Source organism: Tenrec ecaudatus, chromosome 13 (genome assembly GCF_050624435.1).
Source record: "Tenrec ecaudatus isolate mTenEca1 chromosome 13, mTenEca1.hap1, whole genome shotgun sequence".
NCBI classification, from domain to species: domain Eukaryota; kingdom Metazoa; phylum Chordata; class Mammalia; order Afrosoricida; family Tenrecidae; genus Tenrec; species Tenrec ecaudatus.
Genome location: NC_134542.1, coordinates 363,216 through 377,211, shown reverse-complemented (window position 1 = coordinate 377,211; position 13,996 = coordinate 363,216). Strand labels below are relative to the sequence as shown.

At 52.5% G+C, this 13,996-nt stretch overlaps 1 protein-coding gene across 1 annotated transcript in view; it reads right to left on the bottom strand.

Moving 5' to 3' along the window:
* The window catches only part of LOC142424768 (contactin-associated protein-like 4), a 129,015-nt gene that overhangs the window by 88,881 nt on the left and 26,138 nt on the right, over positions 1-13,996 (bottom strand). The window contains exon 3 of the mRNA XM_075530106.1: positions 9,369-9,562. Coding sequence (XP_075386221.1) covers positions 9,369-9,562 — 194 coding nt within the window. The remainder of the gene's footprint in view (positions 1-9,368; positions 9,563-13,996) is intronic.

The following is a 13,996-nucleotide window of genomic DNA, read 5'->3' as shown; positions in this document are numbered from 1 at the left end:
GGAGCTCAGGGAAGAGACGAGCCAGTCAGGGTGCAGTGTAGCAGCGATGAAACATATAACTTTCATGTAGTTTCTAAATGCTTCCTCCCCCACACTATCATGATCCCAATTCTCCCCTACAAATCTGGCTAGACCGGAGGATGTACACTGGTACAGAGAGGAACTGGAAACACAGGGAATGTAGGACAGAAGATCCCTTCAGTTCCAGTGGTGAGAGTGGTGACACCAGGAGGGTGGAAGGAGTGTGGGGAAGAGAGGGACAACTGATTATAAGGATCTACATCTAACCTCCTCCCTGGGGGTGAACAACAGAAAAGTGGGTGAAGGGAGACATCATACAGTGTGAGATATGACAAAATAATAATTTATAAATTAACAAGGGTTCATGAGGGAGGGGGGAACATAGAAGGAGGGGAAAATGAGGAGCTGATGCCAGGGGCTTAAGTGGAGAGCAAATATTTTGAGAATGATGAGGGTAACAAACGTACAAATGTGCTTTTATACAATTGATATATATATATATATATATATAGATTGTGATGAGTTGTATGAGCCCCTAATAAAATGATTTTTAAAAATTTCCCTTGCAAGTCCATCCTGGTCTATGTTGCCGGCATTGAGAAATTCAGAGATAATTCAACCATCTCGGGGAAATTTTGAAGCCATGCAGGAGGGCCACACACTCTGCAAGGGGTTTTTAAGCATTTCTTAACGATTCTAGACTCTGACTCTGATCCCACATTTACTAGTGGGAGGGTTTTTCAACTTCATGCTGCAAGAGACCGTGGGTTTCAGTTTTTCCCAGAAGAAGAGAGTAACAGAGTTTGTGCCTTTGCTACTGTTTGCTCTTTGTTGTTTCGAAGCTGGGTCTCACCCTTGGAAATGGCCTTACCAACTCTCAAGTCCAAGCTTGGGTTTGAGCAAGTGGAACAGGCAGTGATGGGAGTTTCATTATCTCATGATTCTGACATCTCGTTTACTGTTCCTCACCCCCAAATTACCTCCAGCATATCCTGATGTCCAGAAGACCAGGCATGGTTGGTATAAAACAGGGCCCTGTGATACCAGGGGCCACACCCCACCATCCACTAGATTCTGCTGTGGAAAAATCAGTAGGAGGGTGACACTGGAATCTGACCCGGGGCTGTATGTGTCTCTGTCCTGATCATTTTATGTGCCACGCTGTCCACTCGCTCTCCATTCCTGCAAAAAGCCTGGTGCAAGGACCACTGTGGCACCGTGCCCCACAAACACTGAACTCACAGGCGGCACCATGATGGCCCCATGCACGGAAACACTGAATGGACGGCAGGCCCACCTTCAACAGAAAGCTCATTTGGGACCTTCTGCCTGGAGGAGGAACATGCCCAGTTGGGTCACCTTGAGCCGCCACCCTCTCTGAGGCCTGCCTGGGCCATTCTTTAAACAGCCATGCTAGATATTGGCATCAGTTGTTAATTTCTGAGGGAACTGTGATTCAGAATAGAGTCCAATGAAAACCTTTGTGTAAGGAACACTTTGAATTTGCTGCTTAGGCTCAAGCACACGTACATCAACATAATGAATATTCATGTAATATTTGTCGGAGGCATTCAAACCTCACTGCTGCAGTGTCTGCAACATGCTGCTCATCAGACTAGTGATTCGGAGGAAATCCATTTTCTTTCTGTAACTGAACTGGCTGAGGTTGGGTGATACCTGAGCTCACTTGGTGAATTCAAGCAAGACTTGGAAAGAGAAAAGTTCCGACCTGAAAATTCTCAAAAGAGATTCTCAGTGGGAAGAAAGCAATTCATATTACACGTTTGCAGGCAAAGAGTTGAAAATGGGAGAAATTTAGCAAGAAACACGTATAATGACATCAAGAAACAATATTTTTCAAAATACACTTATTAAAATGAAAGGGGTAGCTTTAGGAGGATGCTGCAAACTGAGCTCATTCATTAATTGGTCAGGTAGTTAATCTATTAGTTAAGAGTCATCTTCTAATACCCACAGGAACTTATTAATTGGAGATTTGCCATGCTCCCAGGACCCTGCCAAGAATGCCACCTCTGTGGGCACACGCCCCCATTTCCAACATGCCAGCGAGGGCCTTCGTCACTGCCACCACCGACATCACAGCATGCCACGAGAGTCAACTGCGCCTGTAGTTTATGCAATGTGGCCCAAGGCTGTCTTCAGGCCCACCCCTTGCTCAGGTGCGAGGACGTCCCGTGGTCACTGACTGGCCTCAGGACGCCCGAGGACAGGGAGCTTCCTGTGGCAGGGGACCCACGCAGAGTGGTCACAGGGGAGTGGCTGAGCAGCGAGGCATAGAGGGTTACTTGGGCAGGAAGCTGAGTGAGCAGTAGCCTCACTCAGGGTCCCCCCGTCCTGTAAGCTCACGGTCAGCTGCGTGGGGCCTAGCAGCTGTGAAAAATGCCAGCTTAGAAAATGGCAAGATGAGAAAGGAGGCTCAGTGTGCTGCTTCTCCCTCAAGGGAAACAAAACCCAAACAAATTCAAGGCCCGCCCCAGTGCCCACCACATCGGTCTCCCCCAGAAAGTGGGCGTGTGGTCAGGACTGCCGCAGAGGCTGGCTACCTCCTTCCCACACCTATGATCTGGAAACAGCTTCACACAAGTCTGATGTCATCTTTAATGATGGACCACAGGAATCAACCAGTCAGGAATCAACCAGAGCAGCAGCCACTGCTCAGGGGGCATGGGGGCTTCCTGCAGAGGTGCTGATGGAGTACGAACACACCCCGAAGACTCCAAGTGGCTGCAGCCACCAGTGGGTGAGAGGGACCGTGCTCAGGGTGTCCACGCCCCATGCAGACTGGGAACAGGCCCAACAGCAAAGCAAGCCAGCAGCACGGTGCGCACACAACCCAATGCGCCCAGGGTCCAGCTGAAGTGCTCAGCTGCTCACCAAATGCCTGGTAGTTTGACTTCATCTAGAGAAGCCTCACGAACCAACAACAACAACAAAATGTCTGTCCATCTTATCCCCAAATCAGCTAACAATAACATAAAGGCTTGAAGGCCACAATCCCAGGGGACATCTGAGTCAGTCCAGAGAACAGTCTACATTCTCGTTTGGTGGTTGTACCTTCCTGGGGTCTTAGGAGCTCACAGGTGAACATTTAAGGCCCGACTATTGTTATCTTCCCTCCTGGAACAAAGGAGGACGGAGGAAAATGAAGATTCACAGAGGAGGAGACCAGAAGAAATAGATGGTGCCCGGCCACCATGACCGGCCTCAGACAGAAGCCATACTTGAAAGTCCTGGCTGCACTGGGTTTAGAGTGCAGAACAAAGCTCAAAGCAAACGCATGCGCATTCACACTTACCGGGCAGCCAGTTACTGCAGGAGCTCCAGCGACCACTGATTCGAGGCAACTTTCCAACTCGAAACTGAAGACACTCCCAGAGGCCATCCTCCAGTCAAATGACAGGCAGAGCCATTAGATAGATAATAGCTGGATAACATTAGAGATTATATAGTTTATATATAATTTTTTGAAAAACGTGCCTCAGAACAATCCACTCTACAAGACCAAAAGGCCATCCATCTCTGGCCCAAACCAAAGATGGAGACAGGAGATGAGGAAATGGAAACGGAGCCCGGTGCGGTCGTCAGGTTTCACGTTGCCTTGCCTGGGCCAGGAGGCTCCCACAAGTCCCTCTCACACAGTGCGGCCACCTCCATGCTGGACTCTTCGAAGAGCATGGAGGACCCCTCCTTAATCTGGCCACAACCTTGATACAATTGAGGGGCGGTTTCGTGCAGGGCATGACCTACTGTTCATGTAGCTTCACCGTCTGGGAAGCTCGCTCACTTCCGCAGGATCTGGATCCTGGATCTCGTTCCTCGACCTTTTTTCATATCACCGGCCAATCCCCAAAGCCATCAGTGGTGCTATCCGTGGGTTCCTTTGATGCCACACCCACCAGCCTGCGGTCTTCCTGCTTCATGCTCTTGCTTCCTGTCCATCAGCCCCTGCAGCCACAGGAGTCAGGGGAAGCCTCCAGCTGACATCCGACCCACCCACGGACTTGAACCGGAATGGACTTGCTCTCATCTACAGCTGCGTGAGCCCTTTCTTGACAAAAGCCTCTTGCCGTAGCCATTCACAACCGAGTGCCACTGGTTGTGCTTCTCTGGAGAGCCCAGGCTAACACGCCAGGGGGAATGAGCGAGGGTGCTCCATCGTAAGGGGACAGCAGCCCAGGCCACAGAACAAGCGATATGTATTGGGAACAACTCCTAATTGGACAGTTTTGCTGTGTCGACTTGCACCGAATACACACCGTTGTTATTACTGGATGCATTACTTCAGCTTTTACAAATGAGACATCTGTACAATGGGGTGAAATGCCGCCCAGCCTGTGGTATCCCCTTCACTGTTGTTGTGTTTGAACCCTTTTGTGCAGCTACAATGTCAACCCGTGTCTTTCATGCCAGCACTGTGCTTAACCAAGCACCATGTCCTTCTGTCCTTCTCCAGGGACGTGTCCCTCCTGATCACATCTAGACCACAGGACATGAAATCTTCCCATCCTCACTATACACAGTCCAAAATCGATGTGCTCCATCTTTTGGCAGCATATCTTTTGGTTTATTCAGTATTTTTCACTAATACCTTGATTCATTGGTATTAATTTTTCATTCTAGCTTAGTCATTGTCCAGATTTCCCATACATATGAGGTGACTGAAAATACCATGAATCATAGTCCCAAAGCCTTTCATGTATATCCATGGCTTATATGGCTCTTTTCCCTTTAGAGATACCGTGATTGCTTTACCGTAGAGGACATGCGGCGAGGTCCACACAGCTGGTGGCTGTGCTGGCCGGGCTCTCGAGCGAAGCACAACCTGATGAAGAACTCTTCCCAGGGTTGCTTCTTAGGAGCGTTCTGGCCGTCCTGCAGCTGCTCTTCTTGCAGCCCGCAGCGTCCTCAGTGCTGTTTTCCTTCGCCTCATTTTTCTCCGCCTCCCTCTCTCAGGGTCCAGCTTTCCCAGGCAGGTGGGGCGACTGCAAACCCTGGCCGAGCCTGGTCCACCGCAGTCCCGAAAGTGCAAGCTCGGCATTTGAATGTCTGACCCTAATTTTTGCAGCCGTTTGTCCACACATATCATTTGATTTCTTGCTGCTGCACACGTGGGAGCTCATGGGGGAGTCCAGCAAGATGAAACTCTCTTCTCTGCTTATCACGATGCTATTTGTTGGCCCTGGTGCGAGGATTGGCATTTATTTACGTTGAGCTGTAATCCACCCCGAAGGCTGCAGAACTTCTTTAGCAAGTGCTTCAAGGTGTGGCATCTGCATGGTGAGGTTGCTAACATCCTTCCTCGTGTATTCCGCTTCTCCAAGTGTGAGCAACGGATGCAGATGGACTAAGTCTGAAGGAGGATGCGACCCTGATGCCCACCTTTCCTGACTCTAATCCAGGCCCTAGCCTCTCCTCTTGTTCCATTTGAACGACTGCTTCCTGGTCCGTGTACAGATTCCACACGAGTGAAATGGAAGGTTCTGGAATTCCCGTTCCACCCAGTGGGATCTCTGGTTTGTTATGATCCATCCAAGGCCTATGCCTGGTCAATGAAACAAAGCCAACGGCCCCTGCTCCCTGCCTATCACTCATGTTGGCCTTCACTGGTGATGTGCAGTGATGACCAGCGCCTCTGCCCTCTGCTGCCCGGGCTCCCCGTCTGAGCTTCATGCTCACCAGAACCTTTCTGATGACTGCAGTTCTCCGAGACACCCCCGGTACATTCCTGGCTCGGACTAGGAATGGGGGTCTGCAGCTCCTGCCTCTCCTCCCCTCCGCAGTGGGCCACACCAGCCGAGCAAGGCCACACAGCTGTGTTCCAGCCACATCACTAAGACAGACTGCACTTCAGCACCTGAGAAGGCATTCTTCCTGGGTCGTGTTTGAAAGCCTTCCAGTCTGAGGGGTTCAGCTCTGACATGAGCAAAAGAAACTCTAATGAAAGTCACCCCTAAGATCAATGCTTAGTCACGTTGTCTATACAAGCACACAAGCTCCAGGCGCCCCCTGGAAGACTGATCACACCCACCAGCAGGGGCTAGCGACGTAACACCGATGTCAGCAGAGCTGTCTACTTTAGCGTGTAAAAACCCTCCCGGTGGCAGACACAATCCAGGACTCCTTCAAGCAGAGGGGACACCACTTCACTCTGAGCTCTCTTTACCTTACCAGTAAGGTAAGCCACTTCGGATGCATTGCCAGGTGTGTGGCTGTGCATGCTGTGAATTAAGTTAGAGTATATTAGTGAAAAGGCTTATCACCTCCTTGATGAATAAATGCATGAACTCAGCATCATAAAATGACTCAGGACTTAGTCCTTTTTGTATGCTCGAGACAAGCTCCCAGCAGCGGGCCACACCATGCCCACGGGTGCCCTGCGGGCTTCTCTGGGTTATCTGTTCAGAAGTAGGTGGCCAGGCCCTCCTTCCTTGTCTGCTACCCTATCGGCCATTAGCGGCCCTGCTGGTATTTGAAGAAGGTCCCTACCAATCAGCATCACAGCAACACACAAGCCACCATGGACGACAAAGTGATGATGGAGCAAACGTAAAACAAAAACAACCTGTGCGGCCCCATGAGTCTATTGATGTGACAACTGCTATGAGCCGTGATGTTCAAGCAATCAAAGAAAAAGGCAGACGGAGGCCCTCGTGTTGTGTGTGCTGCAGAGTTATAGCAACTTGACAGAAGATGGACACCTGAAGGCCCCTCAGGACCGCCCCACCCCCACAGCATTCCTGCTTTAACTGTCACAGTGCCTACTGCAGGGCTTTCTGAACGTGGCCTGGGGTGCGATACTCAATGCTACGCCTTCTCAATGCTGCGCCCTCTCAATGCTCCGCCTTCTCACTGCTGCACCTTCTCAAAGCTCCACCTTCTCAATGCTGCACCTTCTCAATGCTCCACCTTCTCAATGCTGCACCTTCTCAATGCTGCACCTTCTCAATGCTCCACCTTCTCAATGCTCCACCTTCTCAATGCTTCACCTTCTCAATGCTGCACCTTCTCAATGCTACACCTTCTCAATGCTACATTGCCACAGTGTTACATCCCCACAGTACTACACTCCCAGAATGATACACCCTCACAATGCTATACCCCACAATGGTGTCCTCTTCCCAGTGTGTTGGGAAGACATCCAAGAAATGTAAAGCTACAAATATTCCATTAGTTGGATTTACATCTGTTCAGAGAACCTACCAGTGTATAATTCCTCAAGGCCACGTGCAAACTCAGCGGAGCAATGGTTTTATATTTAAACCTAGAGTTACTTTAATTATTTTCTTTTGGTTCCCCTCAAATCTACTTTTCCATTTACTTTGGTGACAGGTGTATTTCTCCTGCAAAACACTCACACAGTGGAAAAGCATCCCCCTGAATCATAAGTCTTCAGTGAATCTGTAGCAAACTCACATCTTGAATCCTCAGGAGTGTGTGCTATACACCAGAGTTCTAATGGGTTTCTAATGAGAAGGGCACAAGTCCAATTACAGAAGCAGGAAACACAGACTGTCCTGAGACACAGTCCTCTGGGGGACACAGTTGTCACATGATAGTGAAGTGAGGGCCAGCTGAAGCTTCCAGGCTGCCTCACGGCAGTGAACCAATGAGGATGACACCTGAGCACAGGTGCTTTCCTGGTGCCATCACCTTTCCGCACTGTGGTCAGTCTGTATGTGTGGAGCCCTGGGCACAGGGACTCCTCCAATGTCATCCACTCCCAATGCAGTGACCCTGGGCACAGGGACACCTGCCAGTGCAGATGGAGCAGAGAGGGCCCCTCTAACAGTTGGAAGTGCTCCCCAAAGTAGTCTGCCCTGTGATGGGTTCCCTGGATCAAGTCCCTCCACTCCAAGTCCTGACTGGCCAGCCTAGTCCTCCTGGCTGTTTCTAGATCCTGCATTTTAGGAAGATGGAGGCAAGGGGTGCATGGAGACGTAGCAGGAACCAGGACGAAAGAGGAGGGAGGTGAGCAAGGGCAAAGGAAGAGAGAAAGGGGCCCAGACCTCCCATGTCCAGAGGGTGCCTCTGAGCTCTAGGGCTCCCACAGTAGTGCCCTCTATGTGGTCTGACCACAGTCTTCCTCCAGCCCCACAGTAAAAGAGTCAGGGGCCACTCTGTGCAGGTGGGCTAGCCATGTACTTCTCAGACCCTCCTGCCAGAGCCAACAAGCCAACTACCCCTCACCCTCATGGAGGAGTGAGCTGGAGATGTAGTCTAGGTCCCGAGAGCACTCCAAGCACCGGACCATGAGCCAGGGTCAAGGGTTTAGTGCTAATAACCGGCGTTTTGTTGTCCAGATTGTCCCCAGAGACTCCGATGGAGGGCACCATGGGTCTCTGCTGCCCTTCCTCCCTGCTCACCACTCTGGAGCCGACGTTGACTCACAGCGACCCAACAGGGTAGGGCAGAACAGGGGACAACCGCCCTAAGAGACACTGACCCGTGGCAACTTCTTGAGTGGTCAGCACGCTATTGTCACTGAGTAGAGTCCAACTCATAGTGACCCCCCAATTCCCACATTAGTCTCACAGCTGTGAGGTTTGAGCTTACACCCCTGAGCCCCAGAGTATCCTCCTCTGCAGAACCCCAGCCTGCTCTGAGAACAGAGCCCCGCCCCTCGGTGTCCTGCCTTTCAGGACTCCACGCTCATGGGGAGATTGTTCTAGACCCTTGCAGAGGTGCAGCAGGAATATAAAGAATGACTTCATCATTTATACACGAGACAACGCAGAGGCTGTGTCAACCCCACGCAGAGTTCAAGACACGAGCCAGGTGCCACGTGATGTGTATTTGACTTTTGAATACATGTTGCAGGGGCTTATATCATCTGACAGCAGGTGTTTGTGGGGGGCATTGGTGGTCAGTGCTTGCACTTGAACCTGAGTCAGAGCCCCATCCAGCACAGGTCACACACAGCTGTCCCCATCTGTCAGTGGAGGCCTGTGTGACTCAATGATGCTGAAGGGGCTCAGCAGAGCGTCCAGGCTGAGAGACTAGGAAGAAAGACCTGGTGACTGCACCTAAAGCCAGCCAACAAATGATCTGTGGGTCACAATGGCAGGACTGCAGCCAATCATGGCTGGCACAGGACCTGGAAGCCTTTCAGTCCCTTGCAAGTGGGGCCACCTAGAGTTATGACCACCTGGAGATAGCTGACAGCAACCACAGACGTTTGCTGACCTAGGCAGGCGCCACACGAGATGAAACCCTTGTCGCATCACCCTGGAGAACTGTCCCTTCCACACAGGTCCTCGGCTCTGTCGGGGGGTGGGGGGGGGGGAAGGGGGCAGGGACGCAGTCCAGACCATGGCGACAGGACATACCAGGAGGCTCTCCTCACGCCGGTACTGCTTCCAGTTCCTGCCACTGTCACTGAACATCAGGAGGTAGCTGGTCACCCAGTCAGAGCTGCCGTAGCCACCCTGTGTGGCTACCGCCGTGACCTCCATCCTCTCTCCAAGGTCGACCTGCAGCCACTGATACTTGTCAGACACACGGGGAGTCCAGCCTCCGGCTCCTTGTGGGGTGAGAGAGAGGAAGAAAATGGGGAAGGGAGAATATTACAATCTGTTTGCAAGACTATGGAATAGAGGCAAGAAACCTGCCTGTATCACATTTGGGAAAATAATATTTATGGAACTTAGAGAAAATAACCTCAAATTATAAAAACTATGGAGAAACATGAATTACATATTAAAAATATGGGACCTGGATTATTGTGTGTTCTTCTAGGTCAGCAGCTCTCAACCTGTAGGTTGTGACCCCTTGGGGGTCAAACCACCCTTTCATAGGTGTTGCCCAAATCATGACAGTAGCAAAATTACAGTTATAAAGTAGCAATGAAAATAATTTTATGGTTGGGGGTCACCACAACATGAGGAACTGTCAAAGGGATGCAGCATTAGGAAGTGTGAGAATCCCTGTTCCGGGTTGTGTGGCCTCATGCTTCCTGAAGTCCCAGGGACTCAGTGAGATGGGTGGACCCCCAGCTGACCACTGGATTTTGAGCTTGTTTAGCATTGTCACCCTTCTATCCAGTACCTCTTCCAGGGACACCTTTCTGAGTTGTGCTGGTCAGGCAGCAGCTGTGTCCTCTAGTCTCAGGCATCTTGTTACACACACACACACACACACACACACACACACACACACACACACCAGCACACAGACTCCCAGGAGGGTGTAGGCGGCTCACGCACTGGCTGGGAAGCAAAGGCTGGAGCTGTGCGATGAACCAGAGGTGACTGAGAAGAAAAGGTCGGCAAGCCCTCTGTGAACAAGTCAGCCCTGAAGACTGTGGTGGCTATGATCAGAATCAACTCATTGATAACTGGCCTCGCTGCTCAGCCACACTGCACCCGGGGAGGGAAGGAAAGACTAGCCTCGTCTAGGGGAAACTGTCTCAAGCGGAAGATCTACAGACTCCACGCCAACTCTGGGATCTAGTTCATACAAGCACGTGCCATGGGAAGACGGGCCAGCCCTCTGGAAACTGCTTACTCTACGTGTGCACTAGAAGTAGGCAGATGAGTTGATAGATTGCAGGTGCCTTCCACACCCCGCACACGGGCACAAGACGTCATAAGTAAGGGGCAAGGGGGGTTAAGGGACGTGGGTGGGAGGGATGGGGTCAGTGGGGTCGATGTAAGTTCATTGTTTTTAACCCGTGGGAATGGATCACAGAGCTGAGGCAGAGAGACCACAATAATAGCCCATAGCCTCATCCCAGCACCATACAGAAAGCATAGGAGCCCCGAAGACAAGTAAACAGACAGACAGTGAAAAGGGGAGGTGTTGGGGGAGAGGGGTGAAAGAACACAGGACACCCTGAAAGTGTTTCCAACAGTGCAAGACGTTTTTCAAAAAGGATCTTATCTCTTGAGTTATTGCTGCTCTCAGTCCATGATAAGCAAACAGATATAGGGCCAGGGGAGGCCCCTCGTGGACGCAGGAGCAAGGGGCAGCGTCACCAGCGGGCCACCTCTACAGCAGTGGGTGGCACACATGGCAGCCACCACGACCCGCTGAGATTCCTGAGCCAGAGCTTGAGAGAAACAACCCGCGCTCCACACTGTGGGTGGACTCCGAGGCAAAAAGAGTGGGCTTGGACGGAACCATTGAGAGGGCGGCGCAGGACCAGGGCGGGCTTCCCTCCACCGTCCATGGGGCTCTGAAAGCAGCATCAACTGGACGGCACCAGGCAGAGTGGTGCGAGGATGCCTTTGCGGGGCCTCTGCCCAGGTTGTTTGGAAGACAGCTGGAGACTTTCCCTTTCACCCGAGGCCAGTTTTCAGCCCTCAAAAATGGAAAACACGTCACCGCCATGGGGTCCGTTCCACTGAGGGACCCTACGGGCCAGGCCTCGTTGTTCTCCCATGGAGGGCTAGTGGTGTCGAACTGCTGTTGTGGTTGACAGCCCAACCCGTCACCACTGCATCACCAAGTGTTCTACCCTAGATGGGCTGTTACTTTGGCCCAGGTTAATTGACATTTCCTGGGGAAAGTATAAACAACTTGGTTTGATGCTTTTTGTCTGCAGTCTGCTCTGAGATTAATTAGCATACACTTTGAGCCCAGCTGTGTCTACTATGCAAATGAAGTGTCCCAAACCAGCAGGGACAGTGGGAGGGGCTAGGAGGAAAATGCCCTGGGAGGCTGGAAGGAGCCAGTCCTCTGGTCTGGAAAGAGCAGGCCTTCTGCTGGCTGTTGAACCAGGGGAGAGGTGCAGGAGCGCTGCCCTGCACCAACTGGGAAGGGAAACCTGGCTGCACACTCCTGAGCCTGCATTGCACGCTGTGGTTCCGGATCCTGCACGAACCCTGCCCCACACTGCAGCCTCCGGGCCTTCTTCATGGGCTCTTCCCACTGACCAGAGCCTGGAGGGTCGCTCTGCTTTCTGATGTGGCAGACTGGGGCTGGGCCACGCCAGGCCAGCTTTGTCTGTGCCTCTTGTGGAATTTAAGGAGCAGAGGGCAGAAGGGTGGCTCACCAGGTATGAAGCTGAGGCCATGAAACGCCACACTAAGCAGGCTCCTTCCATGGGCACCGACCTTCCACTCAGGCAAAGGCTCCCTTAGGATTGCCCCAAAGGAAGTCTCCTCTGGGTTAATTGCACTGTTTCAAATGTCAATCATTGGGATCTCACCTGATTGCTTCTTAATTCGCAGCAGACTCATTAAAAGGCCCGGAGAGGAGGGAGCAGGGCATCGGAGAAGGGTCACCCAGTGGTCCCTGCACAGCGTTTCTGTGTGTGGATGTGAGACTAGTCCATTTGGTTCACGGCCAGGACAGCTGGGGAGCCTGCCCACCTCCCCGCTCTGCAAACCGACGCTGTGACAGGCTACGTGCAGAGCTGGGCTCTCTCTTGGCTGGTTCTTGGGGTTGTTGGTTTGTTGGTTTGTTTGACTACTCCCCACTCTAAGGGGAGGAAACACAAGAACAGAACTTGGAAAAGCGAATCTTCAGCCAGGATCCCAGCGCCCAGAGCGTCCAAGGCGGCTGGAACCTTCGTCTTCTGAGCGACAGGGGACCTCGTGCTCCACAGAAGCAGACCCCACCCTCACAGTCATCCTCGTTCCAGCCCCTGCACGCAGGCACTGCGTCCATGCTTCCTCTTTGTCACTGCCCCTCACACTACCAAGCCTGAGGTCTGTCTCTAGGGACTGCTCTCTCTGACAACACGTCCAAAGTCCATGAGAAGTCTCATCATCCCAGCGCCCAGCTCAGGGCTGAGTGTCCCCTAATTAAAGTGGCCACACCCAGCTGCACAGAGGCCCCCAGGTCCCTGCACAGACACCGGGCCTGTGCTGATCTGCCACTGGACAGATGGACACAAGGCCACCATGACCGTGTGTGTCACTGCTGACTGAACTGACTTGCATGCTGCCTGGATACAGCGTCAGTGGTATTTCAAATCCCAGCAGGGTCACACTGGTGGGCGGCTTTCAGTGGCACCGAGACGTACTAGGAAGAAATGTCTGGTGACTATATTCTGAGAAGCCTACAGCCCATGTTGTGCTGAAAGAGGAGTGCTCACATTGGAGGGACCCAAAAGGCAGTGGCGGAAACAATGGACATGGAGGTGGGGCTGGACCACAGCAGGTCCCTCCATTGTGTGGGGGACACAGGGAGGCGCAGCCACATCTACAGCCGACGGCAACAACTGCTCAGAAGGATCCAACTGCCAACCCCGCCTTCTTCCTAATAACATCTGCAGAGAGCCGGGCCATGCACCCCATCTCTCCTCGTGACAGAGCTACACAGGGGAGTTCTCCACTGTGCATTAGAGAAGGGGGCTGCTCTTTGCCTGCTCAGACCCCACACCCCTGCTCTGACAAGCAGGAAGATCACCCACAAGTCTCCATCCTCCATCCCCCACCTCTGATGCTAGTGGGGGACCCAGCGCTTGAGCCCTGGACTGGTCACAACAGCGTTTCCGGGATGGGGACGGGGCCCCAGTCAGCCCTCAAGGCTGAAGACCAAGCCATGCCAGCGCCAGGCGCTCCTCATGGATTTTGTGCACAAGCCCTTAGCGGTCGTGCTGGCTCCACCTCATTCACCGTAACCCACGGGCAACCGGCAAAATACCGCCCACCCTTGCCCTCACTGCCATGTTTGGGGCCATGGTGTCAGCCCAGCTGACTAAACCTGGCCAGGCAGACGTGGGGGAAGGAAGCAGGACAGGGTCCCACCCAATAAGCTGAGGCCTGGAAGCCCAGTGCGACAGGAGACAGTGAGAGCAGTGGCAGCCCTTTCCCTAGTGCAGAGCGAAAGGACCACTCGGCATTCGGACAACGACCGAGGCCAGGCTGTAAAACAGAGCCGTGCTTGCAAGTAGCTCCAGCCAGCACACCTGCAGTCACTGGATGGTGTCATTGGTTTAAAGTACCAGGACATGGCATGGAACAAAACCCAGCACAGCCCCTACCCGCATGCCCAGCCTCCTGGTCCG